Here is a 20940-nt window from a genome sequence, read left to right on the forward strand (position 1 = left end):
ATGAGAGGGCATAGGTTTAGATTAAAAGATTTGGGGGGGAGAGAAAGGGATCTGAGGAATAACTTCTTCTCCCAGAGGGTGGTTGTTGGAATCTGCAACACAGCTTGAGTGGGTGGGGGTGGCAAGACCACCCACTTCTTAAAAATGTATTTAGACAAGCACATGAATTGCCAAGGCATAGAAAGCTGTGCAGCAAGTGCTGGTAAATTTAATTAGAATGGATGGATATTTGTTAGTTGGAATGGACATAGAAACAGATCCTTTGGCCCACTATGCTGTTTGGCTCTGCAACTCTAAAAATGCAATAGCTTTGAAATAGATTAAGTAGGCTAGACTGTGTCCTCAAAATAAAGTTAAACTGGTTGTTACTTTCACACTAAATGGGACTGCAATTTTGGGTGAGGGGAAAAATGCATGGCAAAAAACAAGTGTTGTGAAGTTACTCTCCAACTTGGTCCATTACCATTAATCACTTTGCAGAAATGGCTCCTCATTGTTGGGCTTACAATGAAATACATTGAATGGTATGAAGATGCTGTCTTTGCATGGAAGTTACAAACTAAACTTCTCATAAAAATTTTAATTCTTACCATTTTAAACTTTAATATTTTTTAAATAACATAAAATGCTAATTGTAGCCAGACAACAGCTCTGGAACTGAAAATTGATCTTTGCATGTGTTGAATTTTGTTTTTTAACTTTTTAGTTGTTGGAGGTTTTTAAAATTTAGTATTTTAAACACTTTTCTTTCTTAATCTCATTATTTTCTCTCCTTTTATTTCTGTACATTGAATTTGCACAATTTAATTTATGCTTCTGCTGTCCTTGTGCTGCAAATTTCACAATCTTTCAGTCTGAGGTTAAAGAGATGACCATTTCCTTGTCACTTACATGCCTGGATGTTGGGTTTCCCCAGATACATCAATATTAGTCTGCACTTTTTGGTATATTATGTAAAGAATGTCCAGGGAGAACCCTGACTAAGGACATGCACTTTTATAAGCCCTTCTGTATGAATTTATTGCCCATGGCTTTTCCAGTAGTGTATTCACGTGAGCTAAATTTATGATCATAATTACAAAGTAGAATCTAAGAATGTACAGAAGTATGACATTTTATAAAAATTCTACCTAAATTGACACAGTCGCTACATTTTGTCTGTTTGCTTTTGTACATTCAATGTATAGCCCAGTTTACATTGGATTGTGATCTCGGTTAAGAGCATTTGGCTCCGACTGTAAAGGTTCACTACCTTCTTGCCATATTTATTACAACACAGGAAACCATTTGGCCCATATAGTGAATGCCGGTTCTCAGTAGAGCAATACCTTCAGTTCCATTTCCCCATCACCTAATTCCCCTGTAGCCCTGTACCTAATCAAAATTAATAGACAACGTTACAGTTGTCAATTAAACTCAGCACATCTTTGGGATGTGAGAGGGAATTGAACCCGAGGAAACCCAAGCAATGAAGTGAAGAATGTGCTGTCTTCATACAGACGGCACCTGAGGTCATGATTGAACCCTGATCCTTGGAGTTGTAAGGCAGCCATTCAAGAAGGCACACTCACCTTTTCAAGGTCATCTAGGGAAGAGTAGTGGGTGTAAAACAAGGAAAAAAAAATCACAAGAATGAAAATGTATGAAAAGTTAATGTCTGCACTCCTGTAACCTTCTCAGCTTCAACTCCTTGACCTACTCCCTCCCAATTCGAAGGCCAAGTTCCTCTGTTCCATCTCCTCCGAACCTCAATGTATATTTGATCTGTGCGAAATGAATGTAGCTGCATGTGTAAAACAACTGATCTGATCACATTGGTTTGCTGATTTGAAAATATTTAAAATTATAATTGTCACCCTGTGACAGAATTTAGTGTCCTCGGGTCTGCTGTAGTAGAGAACACCGATTTCTGCTCTGCCTGAGTCACAGAATAAGAACCACTGATGTAACGGTGTAACATTTTTTTTCCTCACTTTACATAAAAGTTATCTTTTTTCTGAGTGAGACTGAGTCAGTTAGTACCAAGTAGGGTGTTACTTTTTTTTGTTGGAAGCTCATGCCCACGAGGAATTGGATTGCATCTGCCAACATTCACTTCACCCAGGACTTTGCAGATATTTATCAATCATTCCAGGCTGGACTTGAACCTGGTTTTGGAGCTGAAAAGTTATCATACAGTTTATTATGGGCTCCAGTTTCCTTGAGATGGATGTTGCAGTGATTTATGCAGCAGGATTTGAAGACTCAGCAAATCATGATTACTTAGTAATTTTCAATCAAAAATAATATTTGCATATGATTTGGACATTTTAATGAATTAAACTTTATTGGTTCATAAATAGAGGGAATAGTACTGTAGCTACCAAATGAACATAAAGATAAATCATGAATTTCTGTCGTCCCTTTCACAACACCAGGCATCCCAAGGCAAGGTCTCAAAAACAGTAATGTGATGTTGCGAGTGTACTAAGTAATAATTACATCATCAGGAAGCCTTTCGTACTGTTCAGATGGTGTCATAGAAAACTTTCATCTCCTATTTGAAATGGCAAATGTTATTCCACAGCAGGTTTTCAGAAAAGCAGTATGGCTTTGAAATAATAAATAGCATCATACTTTCATTAGAAGATCTTAAAGTATGGAACAATGGCCCTTATTTTTGTAGTTACAGTGAAGGTAAAACTGTCAGTATTTGCTGCTCTTAATTTGTGAAACTAACAGCAACTTCTGGAATGTTTGATGTTTTAAAAATAATCTAAAAGGTCATTTCTTGTTGTATGAATTACAAGAGTTTTTTCATTAGCATACTAAACCCTAAGTGATGTTTTGAACTTCAGTGGCTCCTAAAGACTAAAATTATATGTGTCTGCTGTCATTCCCTCATGATTACTTTGATTACTTTAAAATACAACTTCTGCCTTAATCTTGTGTATATTTTAATCTTCGTGTTCCACTCTGTAAAAGCTTTGTGGAAAAATTGTGTCTTTTACTTTCTGGTTGGTTGTGTAAGAATTCTTCAAAATGATTAGCTATTCAGCTTGTTTGATATCACCTGTTGCTCGGTATCAGAGATCTCCAGATTTGGCAATTGAGAATAACTGATGTCAGGAAAGGTGATTCCAGCCCTTATGGTGCTTGACAAGGTTCCTTTGAGGTCACTGGTGAGCACTGGCACTTTACTGCTGGGCATATATAAATTTTATGTGGTATTCTAAAGCTTTCTCAAATCATATCTTCAGTTGAAATTATTTATTTTTTAACTGCTTTTATTGCCTTATGTTTTTCCCCTTGGCTAAACATTGGTTTGGAACTTGCTTGCCAAGAAAATCACTTCATGAATAATGCAACTGTCTACCAATCTCATATGCAAATACAACTTGCATCAATTTACCACAAATCTGATCTGTACTGACCATTTACCTGAAAAGTAGGCAACAGATTGGTCAAACTAACAATGATATTTTCAGGCCTCCCCAATAATAATTTATGTTTTGTAATTCCTCACACTTGCCTGTCTCAGTTTGACTATTGAAACTGGATTAGCAATGTTTGTTAATTATGTTCACTCATTAATTTGTTTTTACTTCCTGGTTGCTAGCACATAACTTACTTTTACTTTTATTCTTTCCTCAGCTGTACATTCATTTATTTCTTGGAGTAACAGTATTTGAACCACCATTTCAGCATTCTATTAACAGATGTCCTATTACTTGAATCTTAAGTTAGTAATTTATCACTGTAAAATTAGTACTGAAAATAAGACCTAATGTGTAATGCGTCTAGTTATAAAAGCTAAATGCAGCAAGTGAAACACCAACAACACAACTTTCTGCATAGACTTTGTTTTATGTATTTTCCTGCTTGCTTGATTTTATCCTTGCTCTTCTCCGTGTATTCTTTTGTGTTCAACGTTGCCCTTTCAATGTTGTTTAGAAAATCCCCTTGCTCTTGCACTAAAAGTGAAATCTGCACAAAGAGATCTTGCAGCTCTTTGATCTGATTCTCAAGACTGATCAGCTCTTTGTGGCGGAATTCGATTTCAGACATGTGTTGTTTAGTAATTTTGAGGTCAGTGAGGAAGTTTTCATTGAAAACATACCACTTATCATGTTCAACCATGTTGTTTAGCTCTTCTTCTGATACTTCCTTTCCAATAACTTCAAGCTGGCGCTGCATGAATTTCTTGCAGATTTCTTGTTTGTTAGTTAGAACAGTGTTGAATTCTAACATGGCCATCTGATATTGCTGAAACAACAATGAATATTGTGCTCTCTTAATTCTTGAAACAACTGCATCTTCTCCAAACTCTGCCTCTGACTGTTTTGCATCTTTTGATAAAGAATCTAATTGCTTGTGGATGGACTCGGCCCGGACTTTCAGGTTTTTAATGAGGTTGGAACTATCTTTTTTTATAATACTGAACCGCCGTGTGAAAAGCACTGTGGTAGTGCTTTGTTCACTCAGTTTCTTTATATCATTTCTAAGTTCGTTAATTTCATCTTTAATTCCTTCTGCATGAACTAAAAAAATCAGTATCACGGGTTCCTTTTCAAAAATGATGATCTGCTTTTTAAAGGCCACGTTTCCTCCTGTTTGCTTTGTTTTTTTGCTTTCGTTGTCTGTTGTAAGTTCAGCTTCCTTTGCCTGTTTTCTGAGCTCTTCGAGGCGGTCCCTCATTTTGCTTTCTTGGGTTTATTGCAGAAAGGTTTAACTTCCATTAGAACAGCTGCTTCCTCTGCAGATTTCTGGACTGTGAATCATTACAAATATTGATAATTCTGTGTGAAAATAATAATTTTTCATAAGTTAAATTTTAAACCATTTCCTTTGCAATTTTCTTCCAGTCCCATTATTTTCCTTAAGAAATGAAGGTAATTTATTTTTGTTTAAAATTGTCATCAGAATAACATATTGAAATGCATTTAGAAATCCCACACTCTCTTTAAAGTACTAGTCTGGTCCTATTTAAAATGTTAACAATGTTTTATTTCAATAAAAACAAAGAAACAATGTTAGAAATACTCAGCAGGTCAGGCTGCATCTGTGGGAAGGGAAACAGTTAACATTTCAGGTTGAAGACCCTTCTTCAGAACTGGGAAGAAGAGAAAAGAAAAAGCTTGTTAAACTGCAGGGTGCGTGGGGGAAAGGGAATATCTATGATAGGGTAAAACTGGGGTGACCATGGCAATAAGCTGTAAACAAGGGTATCTGGCCAACAAGTGAATAGGAGCAGTTAGAGAGTGAGAACATTAGACAAAAGAATGTAGGAAGACATGCCTGGGAGGTCAGACTGGACATGTCCTCCACACCCAGAGGAACATAAAGGAAATACAAACCAAACAAGCTCAGCCAATACAGACAGAGACTGATAAGGACAGAGAAATCAAGTTACCTGAAGTAGAGTTCAATATTAAGTCCAGAGGGCTGCAACATACCCAGGCAAAAGATGAGGTACTGTTCCCCAAGCTTGCGTTGGGCCTTGTTATAACAGTGCAGCAGGCCACAGACCAATAGGTCAGAGTAGGAGTGGGATGGAGAATTAGGGTGGCAGGCACTGAGAAACTTGTGGTCGCTCCTGCGGATTGAACACGGGCGTTCTGCAAAGTGGTCAGCCAACCTGTGTTTGGTTTCTCCAATATAGAGGCCACATTCTGAACACCCAGATTGCAGTATACTAGATAGGAAGAAGTGCAAGTGAATCACTGCTTCGCCTGGAAAGCCTATTTGGGCCCCAAGATCAAGGGAAGAAAAAGAGGTGAAAGGACAAGTGTTGCATTGCCTGTAAGGGAAAGTGCTGTTAGACGTGGTTTGATTGCTGGGAACAGAAGCGTGGACCGGGGAATTGTGAAGGGAATGGTCCCTGCAAAATGCTGGAAGGGGAGAGGGGGAAAGATGTGTCTAGTGGTACAATCTCTTTGAAGGTGATGGAAATTGCAGATAATTTTATTCTGCATGACCTGTGTTTATGGATGGCTTATTTTTTTAAATTGTTACATTGTTAATGTCTGTCTTTCCAATGAGCAAGCTATATTCTGGCATTCAAAAAAGGGCCTAGATCTGCCATATGCTTATGATAGGATCTGGAAGCACAGCCTCTTGTTCAAGTTCTCCAAGCTGCTGCCATGTGCCAAGTTGCTTCTCTGACTGTGGGCCTCTACACTTGTTCCAAACTGTTCTCAATACAATTCTTCTGCATTAGCCCTTAATTTCAAATTGATCTTTATTATATAGCTGCTCATTTTTTATGTGTTTTAAATGGTACTTTGAAACTCCTGTCTTGTGTCTCAAACTAAATTTTGAGCAAGCTGAAAATTGTCAAATGTAAACTTAAAACAAGATTATTCTGCCTGCCTGTCAGATGGATGACAAAGAATTCCATTCCTCAAATCAGTTATTCTTTATAGTCTATTTTGGAATGTATCAATATTGTACTCTAGAGCCAATCAAGCGAATTACTATCCTTGCACATTTTTTTAAATTATGTTCCTTTAGTGTAGCTCAGTTAATTGATTTTTGTCATTGTAAATACTAAATTATCCAAGTTTGGGATTGTTTTCCAAAGGCCTCAACAAGGCTTACAGCACACTTCCTTAAATGGCATTACTGGGCAGAGTGCCAGAACTCTTCCAGATTTAACCCTTTGATGTAGGGCTGAAAGGCAGGAGACTGAATGTGCAAATCCAGGAGCGTGTAAGAATGGGCAGCTGCTCTGATACTAACAGAGTCTTATTTAAAATTATGCCAAAATCTATAAAGCGAAAAAACATGTTTCACAGGATACATGTCTAAACTTGTCTATAAAATTGCCTTTTGTGTCCAGTTGCTTTGATTAATGTACATAATTTTTGTATTAGGAATATTAATTCTATCCATGTCTAGTGCTGCCTTCTCCAAACAGTCACAATAAGGGCCCATACCTCATCATTAAAGTATCCTTTTTACAATTTATGATCTAGGTATTTATTGGCTCTCTAAAGAATTCTTGTGTAGTGCATCAGTGACGATTTTGGTTGCAGGCCTGCTGCAGCACAAATCAATAGTGCCAGAGACCCAAAGTGCTGATCACTCATGAATGGGACTTTCCTTTTGTGAGTTGTACTATTATTGAGTACATACAGGAAAGTATTGGGTAAGACCTGTGCTGAGTTTGGAAAGTTGCAGGGGAGAGAAGCTTGATGGTTGGGGTGAAGGTCAAGGGCTAGGGATAATGCAGGTGGAGGATGAGTTAAGGCCTGATTTATGACCTGAAGATGGTGGTTGGGGACATTTGGGGCCTGAGAGTCACTGGGGAGGGGTAGGGAGGATTGGAACTAGAATTCGGGAGGATGGATTGGTGGGTTAGGAGCTGAGGGTTCAGTAACTTGGTGTAAGGGGCCCAAAGGAGAGGAGGTAAGTAATGGAACCTACTTGAGTGTAACCCCTTGCCTGGGATAGAGACTGGCTTGAGGATCATTGTTTTTAAAATACAAGGAATGACGTCATTCCACCCAAGTCTTTTGTAGAAATTGTAGTAAGTGCTGTTCGATTAATGATGGAAGTATCTGGTCATATTTCCAGAATGGTTTGAATTTGTGTCCCACTGTGGGAATAACCAATTTTCATACATTTAGCATTGACAAAGAATGTTACTGCACAAGACTTAAAATCTTCTGGTATTTATGTGTATTCCTAAAGAGAATTGTGCAGATAGAGTTATAAAGAGATAAAGCACGGGAACACCGACCATCAAAGATCCATTTTTACAATAATCCCACGCTAACCCACATTATTTTCACGTTCTCATCAATTCTATTGCCAGATTCTGCCACTCATCTATGCACTAGGGGTAATTTACAGTGACTAATTTTCCTATCAATGTTGAGATGTGGGAGGAAACCACAGCCTCTGGAGGAAACCCACATGGTCACAGGGAGAAAGTACAAATTACAGAGACGACACCAGAGATCAGGATTGAATTTGAGTTGCTGGAGCAATGAGGCAGCAGCCTACAAGTGCCACTAGTTTAATTTGCATACTCTTTAAATAGTAATTTTTAATGTAGAAGTTATTTTTCAGTATCATTTTCTGCTTTGTAGATGAGTATCTTTTTATTAGTGACACAGTTTGTATTCTAGTGTGTCTTTTAAATAAGCAGCTTGATTGACTCCAGCTGTTATTTGATACATGACTCAATTAAGAAGACACAATCAATTTTCAACCTTGGGCTCGGTGCTTGGTTCTAAAATTAAGACACGTCATTTCTGAAACAATTTACTTCACAGTGTTTGTCATAGGCCATAAAAACATTCATACAGCTGCTGCAAATTCAAGATAATGGATCATAAATATGAGAAAATCAAAGCAGTGTTATGAAATTGTTCCCGTAATATTAATTTGCAAATTCCCTTGAGTACAGCTTTTCTAGTCAACTTGCATTAACTGGTCAACTTGCCTGTGTACCGGTCAGGGAAAAGGGCCAACATAAACCTTTTGCAGAAGACATCTGCTTAAGGCAGAAGTTAACTTGGGAAAGATGACAGAATTATAGATTTTTGTTTGTCTCCTTTATGAAACAAAAAAACTAAGTGTAGGCTTGGATGCTGAAAAACAATATCATTTATTAGTTTCTATCCTCCCTTTATTGCAATTATGATGCCAGAGAGATTGCCACAGATTTTTTCATTAAAATGAATAAGAATTCAATTGGTTCACTCTTTATCTTTTGTTGTATCTGTCACAGACGTTCCTAAAATATAAAGGTGTGAGTGACGTACTCTGTCGTCAAAATCCTTTTCCCAAAAGATGCATACCTACTTGCATTCTGCATAGTATTCCTAAACATGAGCCAGTTTTCTTTACTAATGTTTCCCATTATCTTTGGCTCCCTCAAAATTGATTTCTAAAGTAGAATATTATCACTTTTTTCACCCACCATAAGCTTTTATGTTATACTTCACTACTTCACCATAAATGTTACCAAACTATTCTCTGACTCTGAGCTGCTCGACAGGAGACAAGCTTAAGTGATGGAATTCTGGAAGAGTTCTAGATAATTATAGACTGTGATGCAAATTGTGAGTTGAACTTAATCAAGAGGACAGAACTCATGGTGAGTTTTAAGGCTGAAGGAAGTTATTGGGGCAAGTCTATTGGATGTGGCAAGTCTAGAGCACCTGCTTGAGTAGGGCCTTGCCAATTGTTTCAAGCAACAATCTAGTCTTATGTCTAGGATCTTGTGCATTTATTGCTTAGTAACCTTTTCTGATTAATCACAGGTGAATAGAAGTCATGCCTAACAATTGACTGTTTGGAAACGTACTTCCCTAATTTGATTACAGACCGAATTCTCATTCCATCCCTGCTCATCCCAGTAACTTCCAACCTGCTGTTGTATAGTTTATTGACATAACTTCCTTCCTATGGTTGGTCTCATCCTTAACCACAGGTTTCCATCTTCTCTGTGCTTCTCCAGGATAGATGCATCTCCATTATAATCCACATAATAAATTACCAAACTACACCCCTTGCTCCTGGTTTGTCCATTCCAATGTTCTGACATAATCTGCATTAGTTATCAAAATTGTTGAACCTGGTCTCATTTGCATGTGCTAATGTAACTTGTATCTAGCAGGGATCTTTGTTTGTGTTTACACTTTGTTCTGAACAATCATGTATTGAATCTTGAGGGATGCCATTTAGTCTCTCCCTGGCCTGATGCTGTGCAGTTTCGTTACCTCCTTGTGATTATAACTGTACGCTTGCCTGCTATAATAGTGTTATTTACCAGGAGTTTGCACAGCATTATCTTGTGCCAGTTTGTATTCCTAGCTTTCTGTTTTTTTTATTCCTTTTAGATTTCTCTCGTTATTTGTTTTATTCTTTTCCCAGCATTTCATTTCCCTCTGTGCAAAGATTGTGGCATCTGAGAGTAAGTCAGTGATGCAGAAAGTAATCAATGTGCATCAAAGTTTAAAAAAAATTCAAAGTACTTGAGGCTGTCTCAGCTTAATAAAAGTGCTATTCCTGCTAATTATAGTATAAAGGGCTTTAAATGCTTTAAGATCACAAAGTAATTAATAATGCAATATTTAAAAATAAGGGAATACACTTAGTCTTTAGCCCTTTGTGCAACAGTTGTACAAAATCATTAATACTCTCTTTCATTATTCACATTAAACAGATTTTGCCACTGATATTGTCCATAAAATACCTTTAATGTTTATACATACCTTGTGCGATCCGGATAGCATCAATGATACTTGGAAAAACTTTGGCTCTGAGGATGTAAAAATGAAGAATGCGTGAGCAGCAGCTTTAACAGTGTGCTTCAAGTCTCAAAGAAAGCTCTAGTTCATAATCTCAGTGGCTTTTACTAAATAGTACTCCATCTTGTAAAGACAACTTCCGACTGTTGTTGTTTCTCAAGAGTGCATAACCTGGCAAGCTTCCAAAATAGATGTGATCAAACGATTTGGCTTTCCTAATGACGTCAAGAATGAGGAAAATTTGGTTCTTGTTTTTTTTGTCTGGGAATCTGGTTCTGCCTGCAGGGAGGCCATCTCTTTCTTCGGAGGAATGTACTCCTTGTCAGCCGCCCTGTTGCCTGAAGGTTTTAGAAACAATTGCACAATTATTGGTGCGAGAAGCAGTACTCTATAAATTCATGATTATAAGTTTCAAATTATTCAATCTAGAAAACAATCATTTTGGACAATGCAATGTATTTAAAACTAACATATTCAGTAATCTGGCATCTTGTATCCCAGCCTGGATATTCCCAAAGGAATAATAATTTCACTGAGCTGGTTATAGTATGGATATTTGAGAAGTTCATTATTTATATTGTAGTAGCAGTTTCTAGGCTGATAGAAATGACAAGTCACTTTCTAGATTTGGTTTTATCTTTATAAATATAAATGCCATTAATTTCTGTTTCTCTTTTTAATTGAAATTGTATTAGAACATCAGTTTTTGGAGCATAGTACATGCAGCCTCCTCTCTTCAATGAATTATAGTCATGAATATTTAAAAATATGGACAATAGTAACTAAAATCTTCTGAAGGAAAATAAAACCTATATTTTTTTATATAAATCAAATTTGGATAAATTCCAAATTGCCGCCTTAACAGTATTAGTTTAAATGCTAATACTGTAGCGGTTCCTACCGCGGAATAAAACAAGACTCTACTCGGAGGATTGCCAAACAGAACTGGTTTATTTTCCCGCCTTGTGCGGGCCCTTTAAGGGAGAAAAACTCCCGCCCAAAAAAACCAGCAATGACGTAAGTCCTACGTCATCAGGACTTTCCCGCGCGCGGGTTCTCCCCGTCGCTCGGAAAGACGAGGCCCGCCGCCATCTTGGGCCTCGTCGCTCCGACGCCGCGCGACCCGACTGCCGAGCCGGTTCGCCCGACTAGACGGTGAGTCGCCACAATACTATAAATAGCAGGATTGATAAGTGTCTCCAAACCAGACAAGGCAAAGGAATTAAATTGTATAACATAGATAAACTAAAGATGCTGGAGCACCCCAGATAACTTATATTTGAACAGATGACAATATAATTCCTTTAACAACCAATCTTCTTTAAAGAAATGTGGAAGAATAAAAGACCACACAAGCATCTCGGGAAGTTCACTTGTAAATGTCCAATGTGACAATTTGTCCCATTTTAGTGAATGACTAGTAATTCACCAATTATGTGATTACTTTTGGTGAAATGAACAATTAATTTGAAATATAATCAATAATTTTATTTTAGATTGGCAAACAAACAAGATTGTGATGGAGCTTTAGCAGAGGCTGATATCATAGAGTACCTTTCATTGGAGAAGTTGGTCAATGATAATAAATGCCTCTGCCAAATTGTAAGTACCTGTATAGTCAATTACTTCAGTAAAAAGATCCTTTCTTTCCTCTTCATTGTTAAAGCCTTTGTGTCATCACAGTGAATCTCTTCTGTTCCCTCTATCATCTTAAGATCTTTCCTTAACTAAGGTAACACAGACTAAAGAAAACATATTATTGGCCTAATCAATGATTTTTATATTTTAGCATTACTTATTTGTCTTTGTATTCTGTTCCCCAGCTTACAAACATAGATTCTGCTCTCAAGAAGTTGTTCTTACACTTTGTGATATGTGCTTCTGCGCCGTTAAGTGTTACTGCTGCTATATTTGAATCTTTGCAATTAGTATTTGTTCCCATTCTCATTGTTCCTTCCAAATGTATTATCTCAACATTTTTCTACATTTAAGTTTCATTTGCTTACTTTTTAATTTAAATATCACTTAATATATCTATTAAGACCAAATTTCAGATTTCCATCAATATTTTGGTGCGTGAAGCCACAGAAAGATTTGGCAATAAATTTCCAAGTTAAACAAGCATAAAGTATACATTTTTTATTAAAATCTTTATGTATTTTACTGGTGAATGATAGATTAGTGTAGCCCTTCAAATCGTTGCTTGAAAATTCAATTGAATATTAGATTTTCAGCATATGCAATTGAAAAGTTTTTTTTTCTCAGGAGTGAAGTATGAGTAACCATTTCCAGATTGATTTGTACAACTCAAAATTTAATTGCATACTCTCGGTCATGAGTCATGTGATTTCCACATCAGTGGGGCACTGAATGATGTTATTCCCTGAGCTCATTGTTTTTTGAGATTTTTGCAGGAATTTAGGCCATGTAGTCCTTGGCTTGGTACCTGTAATCAGGCATTCCTAGCATGATATTTTCTTACTCCCTTGGTGTTGAAGTGCGAGAACAGCATGGGAAGTTAACCGCGTACCTACCACTATCCCACAATAAAACAAACTACCTAACAACCCCCAATCTCCAGCTAGTCTCAAATATCATGATCTGTTGCCCTTTCCAATGTTCTGGATCTGTGATCAACTGCCTGAGCCTGGGCTTAGAAAAAGCATAGCAAGTGGCAGATTTTTCACTTGCAAAGATGTGCAATACTTGGTCTATTGCAACTCTGTCCATGTGGGCGGACCAGGATTTCTAGGCATGTATCTCTTCCGGGTCTTGTTTTATGGTGAAAAGTTTAATGGTTTATTAAAGTGCTTTCTTTGAAATGTGCATATTAATTACTATCATAGAAGTTCTTCTCAAAATCAAAGAGCTTTGTCTCCTTTAACCACATGATATAATTTCATGTGATAACTCGATACAAAAAAGAAATATAAATAGGAGTAGGCTATGTGGTACCTCGAGTCTGCTCTGTCGATCAATGAGAATATTGATCTTCTACCACAGCAGGAATCTAAATATCCAGTAATCTTCTGGTCTCATTTTTGAATGTAGTGAGCCTCCACAGCCCTCTGAGATAGAGAATTCCAAAGCATCCTTTGAGTGAAGAAATTTCTTCTCATTTCAGTCTTAAATGGCCAACTCCAATTTTGAAACTTTGACCCTTAGTTCTAAACTGTACCTAGGGAGAATGTCATCCAAACACAAGCACTACAGAGCACTCAAAGAATTATGTACTTTGCAATGAGGTCAAACTGTAGACAATTGAGGTCTTGCCTAATTGATTTCTCCTCGTGCGACAGCAACTCACACATTCTACAGCGCTTCTATTTAGTTAAGTTGTCATAGAGTCACAGAGCAGTACAGCACGGATACAGGTCCTTTGGCCCAATGTGTCCATGCCGACTACAGTGCCCACCCAGCCAGTCTCAATTTCCTGTGTTCGGCCCATATCCCTCTAAGCCCCGCCCCTTCATGTACCTATCCAAGTGCTGCTTAAATGACACTATTGTACCTGCCTCAACCACTTCCTCTGACGTTTTACACCTTAACAAATTTTCCAGTAATAAAGGTCAACATGCTGTACGTCTTTCTAATTGCCTCCTAACCTGTACATTAGCTTTCAGTGACTTATGTACAATAACATTCTGATCTTTTTTGAACATAAATATTTCCCAAATTCCCACCATTTAAAACAAAAACTCAGCATTTCTGTTGTCACTACAGAAGTGAGTAACCTTTATATTTTTTTCACATTTTTCTGCCATGTAGTTTCCCACTCAGTTTGTTAGTATCCTCTTGAAGCCTCTTTGCATCTTCATCATTACTCACATTCTCACTTAGTTTTGTGTCATCAGCAAATTATTTGAACTTCCCAGTGAAATCCATGATATAGATTGTGAATAGTTGGGGTCCAAGCACTGATCACTATGGTACCCCACTGGCCAGATCTTGTTAACCCTGGAAGGATCTACCTATTCCTGCTCATCTTTTTTTTTCTATCTGTAGAAACTCTCAATCTGTAATAATATGTTACCACAATTCCATGTGTTCCAACCTTCAGAACAAGGTTAAGAAAATCTAATGTCATAGTCACAGGAACTAACTTCTGTCTCTCCATCCCCGACATCAGATGGTTGGAAGATTTGAGAGTTTGAGTGTCCCTGAGAAATTCCACAATGGCACTCTAGTCTGTGTAAAAATAAATAAAATAAAACTGGGTGCCTTGTCTTCAGTGGAAAACAGTACTTCTGAAGGGTAGAAACCAGTCAATGCAGCTAGTGGTACAGAATAATTAATAATTTTGGAATTTATTTACATACAGCTGTTCATTAAATCAGTTAATAATCTGAATACTCGTATCACATACATCAAAAATAATAGAGTAGTAACTGTAGTCATCAATTTACTAACAACATTACTTCCAACCTATTGCATGTTGCTATGTATGTTGAGTAAACAAACTAGTTGATTTATGCTAAAATTCTCATTCTGTTACTCTTTTCTGATGAGCTGAAATCAAGATGTGCAGCTGGCTGATATTCAGGTATACTCTTAAAATAATTTCTTGAAGGATGAATGAAAACCACTCAAATCTCTTGAGAGATTTTAAGAGGAAAGGTATTATTGGTTGTTATTCCCCCCTTACTTTGCAGAATACACTCATCAATGACTATTCCCCACTCTGCTCTGTTACTTCTCTGAACCACTATTAATATACCTGCTGATATTCTTGTCAGTTTTCAGGCTGCCTGTTGGGCTTGCACAACATCCTGTCTCTCTTGCTGTGCCATATCACCATATCACAGCTAATATCAGCCTTTGGTGCAGCAGTTAACCTTTGCACTCTGACCTTGCCCTCCCCTATCCCTCAATGTATCCCTTTTGCAGCTCCAGAATTCTTCATTCCCTCTGTGTCCAGATCTCAACAGTCTCCACCGACTACCCTCCCACCCCCCCCACCCCACCCCCCATTCTCTCTTCTAATAATCTTGAGACACCATGGGCCTTATTTTAAACTTGCCAGATCATGATTTTGCTTCCCAGTTCTTTCGCTTTAGTAGACTAACTAGTTCTACTGCTGTGGAGTCAAAACCTCACCTTCTGTTCCCTACTTGGTCTTTTAATTGCTCTTACCGGTAGGCACACTTCCCAGATCTTTTCCACACTACCTAGTGCTACTGCATCCAACCATGTGGCTAAATAATTATATCCACCATCCCAGTTGTATATTTAAATAATCTGTTTTCCAAATGTCCAATTCTATTGGAACCAAACTCAGGATCACACTCCACAAGATGAATGCTGAAGCTATGGGAATTGTACATTCTCCTATGATTGCAGTCAAAGTCTACTAGCTTCTACCCAATTCTATTGATTCCCCCTTCTCACTATTATTAAACAACAGTGCATCCAAAACTTTGCAAAAAGTCGATTTAAATAGTAAATCATAGAATCCTAGAAACTTAAATTAATGAAGGATATTCAGCTAATTGTAACTATGCCAATTCTTTCAAAGCAGTGAAATAATATAAAAGATTATGGCAACCTTACAGTTGGCATAGACATATAACTAAATTATGGAACTTGATCTCCAGATGATGTTGAAACACAGACCAATTTCTGCCACTCATTTGCTGCCATAGTGGATTTTATCTGCTTAAATGCACACGAGATGTGTCCCAACGTATGTGTTGCCTTTTTAGCGAAGTAGCAATTTTCCATTGAGCATATTTTTTTTCCCCCAATAGGAACCATGTTCTGCTGTTTTGGGATATGGAAAAAAATTGGACAAGGCCATTAAGAAAGGCCTTACTTGGCTTTTGGTTACCATAGCAAAGGATTATGATAGCCTACAAGAACGGGTTCAAAAAGATGCAATGGAGCAGAAGGCGCAGGAAGAACAAGAGAAACGAGAACGTGCAGAAAGAGTACGAAAAATACGAGAGGAGAGGTAAAAGACAAAATGGTCACACTTGCTTAATCTACTTAAATCAGTTCTAATCTTCAGCATTATGACTTTTATTTTTTCTAGCCCTTCGAGGTTTGAATTTGGACCATTTCCCACTTTATCAGAGGAAAAGCAGTAATCTGATATAAACTCCTTCCCTAGATACAAACTAGATTGTAAACAAAGTAATGGTTTATTTATATAATGGTATATTTACATGCTTTCAAATATAATAGATTGTATTTAACTAGCGCCTCTAATATAGCAAAACATTCTAAGCTTCTTCACAGAAACATTATCAAACAAAACTTGATTCCAGGTCACAAGGAATAATTAAAGCAGATTCCCTTGGTCAAGTTTTAGGAAGGGTCTTCAAAGAAAGAGATGTAGAGAAGTTTAGGGACAGAATTCCAGAGCTCAGCACCTCCACAAAGCACAAATGAGGTTGGAATTTTCCACATGCCTGGATGAGGACTGCTTAACTTCCAAGGTCCTCTGATGTTGACTTCCTATAACCTTTCCTAACTTCACAATCAGTTCTTGCTTTTATGTTATGTATGAGTCATCAGATGAATGATATCTTGTGTCACTAGTAAACTTCTTCCCATCGGTAAAGAACATGATATCCCTAGAGGCCCTTACACTGCTTAGGATGACATCCAGTGAGGAGTCAATAAATCTTGGGGCAGCCTTGGATCATCTGTAGTCCACATTCTGCTTCCCATGTGTTGTGCAGCCAGACATTAGAATCCCTCAAATATCATGCTTGCATTGTGCCTTTAAGTATTGGAGCTGAAACTGAGCCATGTATGTTGTCACCACACTCACTCAATCCCATTTGCCAGGAAAGTTGAAAGTACTGTGTTTATCCTGTGGTTGTCTTAAAACCAGCTCTGCTAATTGGACTGCAGGATATTTTGGGTCTGCTGCTCACCGGCAGCCCTCTTTGCTTGCACTGTTTTAAGAAGTTAAAATTCAACCTTAACACTTTACTGTTGGAACTTTTCCATAATAAATGTGTAAATGGTATGCATTGAGCAATATTTAAACATAAAATAATATTTATTGGTATAAGCATTGAACTGTTTACAAGAATCTGGATCACACATGTGCATGTCTCCAGATTTTTTGTCAGTCCTCATTTTAATGCCTCTTGCACGTGTCTCTGATACTATAAAAGGCACAGATTCTACCATATGCAAGCACAGTAGTGTAGGGTGTTACTGCACTAATAATCCTGAGAGCAAGAGTTTGGGTTGTTACTAAGATGTTGTTTGGATCATAACACCATAATGTTTTGAGAATTTGGAAGTTTGCACCTTAAGAAATAAAGTTATTAAAATGTTATGGAAATCTAACTGATATCCAGGTATCTCTCTGGAGGGAAACCTGCCCTATTTACTGGTCTGGCCTATGAGTGACTCCCCAGTTCCACACTAACGTGGTTGACTCTTAAGTCCCACTATCATGCAGGAGCACAGTTGTATCTCACTGCTGTAGACTGTGAAATGTGGGTAATAAGCCAGCATAAACACTTAACAAGAATTAATTTTTAAAATCTAATTGCTCAAGGTAATGACAGTTCACAGGGAAATCTTGATAGTATTAAGAAGAAATGTCTTTGCAGAGAACTGAAAGAAAGGGAAGATGCTGAAAAAGGAGGACAACCTTTAAATCAAGATGATGGTGATGAACCAGATCCACAAACAAACCCCTTTCAACCTATATCCAAGGTCATTTCTGTGGTGGGTATTGATACATCTGCTCAAAAACTTGTCATCTTTTAACGGCATGCAATTTAAATGTTGGATTTTAAGATTAACATCAACTTCTAAACTTAAAACTTCTAAGTTAATCTAAATGTAATTTGTTGATTCTAAGCTAATGGTATCTGTGATATAATGTAGTTAATGGCTTATAGTAAAGTCTGACACTTCTATTGATTAGTACTCAGTTCCTTCCATTTCTTATTCTTGACTTTTGTTCTCTCTTATATCTGTAGATTTTCTGTGTTATTTTCTTTAAGACAGATACAACATAATTGTTTAATTCCTCTGCCATTTCTTTATTCTCCATCCTAAATTCTCCTATCTCTGCCTGCAAGGTGTCCACACCCGCTATTGCTAGTATTTTCCTGTCTTTTCTTTCTCTCCTGCAATCTATATTATGTTTACATCAGTCTGGTCTTGTATTCTATCTTGCATTTCTTTATCAATTTCTTGGTTCTGCTTTGAGTTCTCAATGCTCCAATTCCTCAGATCTACTGCTATTTCTGACAGCTTTGTAAACTGCTTGGATTTAACGATATCTTTAATTTCTCTTCTCAGCCACAGGTGAATCACTTTTCTTGTTGGGCTTTTGTGCATTAAAAGGATTTTTGTTGTTGTTGTTGATGTCAGAATGAAGAGAAAATCAAAAGACAGAAAGAAAAGAACAATCCAAAACCTAATGGAGAACCTCTACTAAATATTGCAGAAAATGAATCATCTAAGACAGAAAAGAGTACTGGGGATGATATTCAAAATGGTCACCAAGTGAAATTGGGTGCCAATGCAGAAGCATTAACAGATCAGCTAGAAGAAACTGGGTATCACCGGAAAATGCAAGACTCTGGTAATTAAATTAAGTTGCTTAGAAAGTGTAATTATTATGTAGTATTCCTGTACAGTAGCTATGTTCAAATTTGGAATGGGCATTGTTTATCAATCTTCATGTTCAAAATGTTCATATGTTGTTCTATATTTATAATTGTGTATTTTAAACAATGACAGGGAAGAGAAAAATCAAGAAGATTCACATGAAGAGAAAGAATAAGGTAGAACCAGTCAGTGTAGATGATGACTCTGAAAATTCAAGTCCACCACCTCTGCCTGGTAAGTAAAAATGCTTTTGGAGAATGCTTTTGGACAGGGTATTAGCAGTAAACACAATGCTTGAAATGAAGCAGTTACTAAAAGGAACAAATGGATTTAAGCAGTGCGTTCTGATTAAAGGAAATAATACTTTGTGATTGGTGAAATGAATATGTTGTTTTATTTATTAATAAGACAGGTTAATACGGCTTTACTCTTTCCCAAAAAAAAACAATAATCTGACTTCTATTTGTATATGTTGGGTGGTTCGAATTCATGCAGATCAGGAAGAACCCCAGTTGCTTTGTGTTTTTAGAACAAATAATGAGGGTGATCAGCAAGGAGAAGAGAAAATTCAACCAGGGCTCCCATTTTCAAAGTCCTGTCTAATGTTCTATACCAAAAAGTGTGTGTCATGAACAAGTTGCTTAACAAAACAATATTTAGCCACAGTTAAGTGTTTGCTAAGACCTACATAATTGTAACTTAGCACAATTTTAAGAAGCAAATTACTGTGAGATGGAGGTAAAGAAGGAATATGATGCTGTACTGTCCAGATGAAAGTCTGAGTGCTTTAATATTGTGGGGCATCATATTCAAAGACATTTTTATATGTACTTCACCTTGATCCGATTGCAAACCTGAATTTTTACTGCTTGCTGTTTGTAAAGCGGAGAAAATTATTTGAAATAGAATGAAAGCCAGGCATCACTATTTCAAAGCAAATGTCTAATGGGAATCAAATGTCAGGAACAGTTGTGTTTCCCTTCATATTCAACTTTCAATCTCTATTAATCTGTTATTGTACAATTATCAATGAATGTTGAGAAATAAACAATCTGCTGGAGAAACTCAACAGGTTGAGCAGCACGGTAGCGTAGCGGTTAGCACAACGCTATTACAGTGCCAGTGAATGGGGTTCGATTCCCGTCACTGTCCGTAAGGAGTTTGTACGTTCTCCCGTGTCTGCGTGGGGTTTCCTCCGGGTGCTGGGGTTTCCTCCCACATTGCAAAAAGACGTACAGGTAGGTTAATTTGGGTTTAAAATGGGCGGCGCGGAATCATTGGGCCGGAAGAGCCTGTTACCACACTGTAAATTTAAAAAAAAATTAAAAACAAAATTTATGCAAGGGGGAAGGAATTGTTGACATTTCAGTTCAAAACCCTGCTTCAGGATTGAGAATGGAGAGGGAAGATAGCCAATGTAAAGAGAAGAGGGGAAGTGGTAAGATGGAGGCCAGTAGGTGATTGGTGGATCGAAGATTGATGAAGGATGCTGGGCATTTGGATCCAGGGTGGGGTGGTGGTGGTGGTGGATGGGAGATGAGTGGAGTTGGGAAACAGAGGCAGATGGTGGATTGGTGGAGGCAGGCAAAAAAGGGAAGAAAAAAAGACAGATGGAGCCAGGTGGAGGAGGAGAGAGTAAAAGTGGAGAAAGCTGGGAGGGTGATAAGCAGGAACATAAATGCTACCAGTGCTGGAATCTGATAAGCAAGGAAGCTAATAATGGAAACCATTAAGGTATTAGTAGATAGAAGGAACCAGAGGGGGGAGGCAAGGATTCAGTGGGCAAAATTTATGGGTAGTAGGTGGATGGAACCAGGAGGGGGATGGAAATGGGTGATGGGGGGGCTGGAGAAGGGGGTATGGGAAAGAGGACAAAAAAATGGAAGGACTGGAAGTGGATTGGAAGGAGGATGGGAGGAACCCAGAAGGTGATGTTTACCTGAAATTGAGAAAATTAAATGTTCACACTATTGGGTTGTAGACTACCCAGGCAGAATATGAGCTGTTGTTCCTCTAGTTTGCATAGGGCCTCACCTTGGCAGTGGAGACAGCTGAGGACAAACAGCATGGTGTGGAATGGGAAGGAAATGGCATGGAACTGGGAGCTTGG

At 37.7% G+C, this 20940-nt stretch overlaps 2 protein-coding genes across 8 annotated transcripts in view; one reads left to right on the forward strand and one right to left on the reverse strand.

The window, feature by feature from the left end:
- arl13b (ADP-ribosylation factor-like 13b) overlaps positions 1-20940 on the forward strand; it is a 45872-nt gene that overhangs the window by 18673 nt on the left and 6259 nt on the right. For all 7 annotated transcript variants that reach the window (XM_052014665.1, XM_052014658.1, XM_052014659.1 and 4 more), the window contains exons 5-9: positions 11741-11846; positions 15992-16194; positions 17819-17936; positions 18591-18804; positions 18963-19064. In XM_052014665.1, coding sequence (XP_051870625.1) covers positions 11741-11846; positions 15992-16194; positions 17819-17936; positions 18591-18804; positions 18963-19064 — 743 coding nt within the window. The remainder of the gene's footprint in view (positions 1-11740; positions 11847-15991; positions 16195-17818; positions 17937-18590; positions 18805-18962; positions 19065-20940) is intronic.
- stx19 (syntaxin 19) lies at positions 2350-10352 on the reverse strand. The gene is made up of 2 exons (XM_052014666.1): positions 10209-10352; positions 2350-4778 (listed from the first exon to the last, which is right to left on the reverse strand). Exon 2 carries the CDS (start codon positions 4675-4677, stop codon positions 3793-3795), a length of 885 nt encoding a protein of 294 aa, XP_051870626.1. The 5' UTR covers positions 4678-4778; positions 10209-10352; the 3' UTR covers positions 2350-3792.

This window comes from Pristis pectinata, chromosome 4 (assembly GCF_009764475.1).
Source record: "Pristis pectinata isolate sPriPec2 chromosome 4, sPriPec2.1.pri, whole genome shotgun sequence".
In the NCBI taxonomy this organism is placed as follows: Eukaryota; Metazoa; Chordata; class Chondrichthyes; order Rhinopristiformes; family Pristidae; genus Pristis; species Pristis pectinata.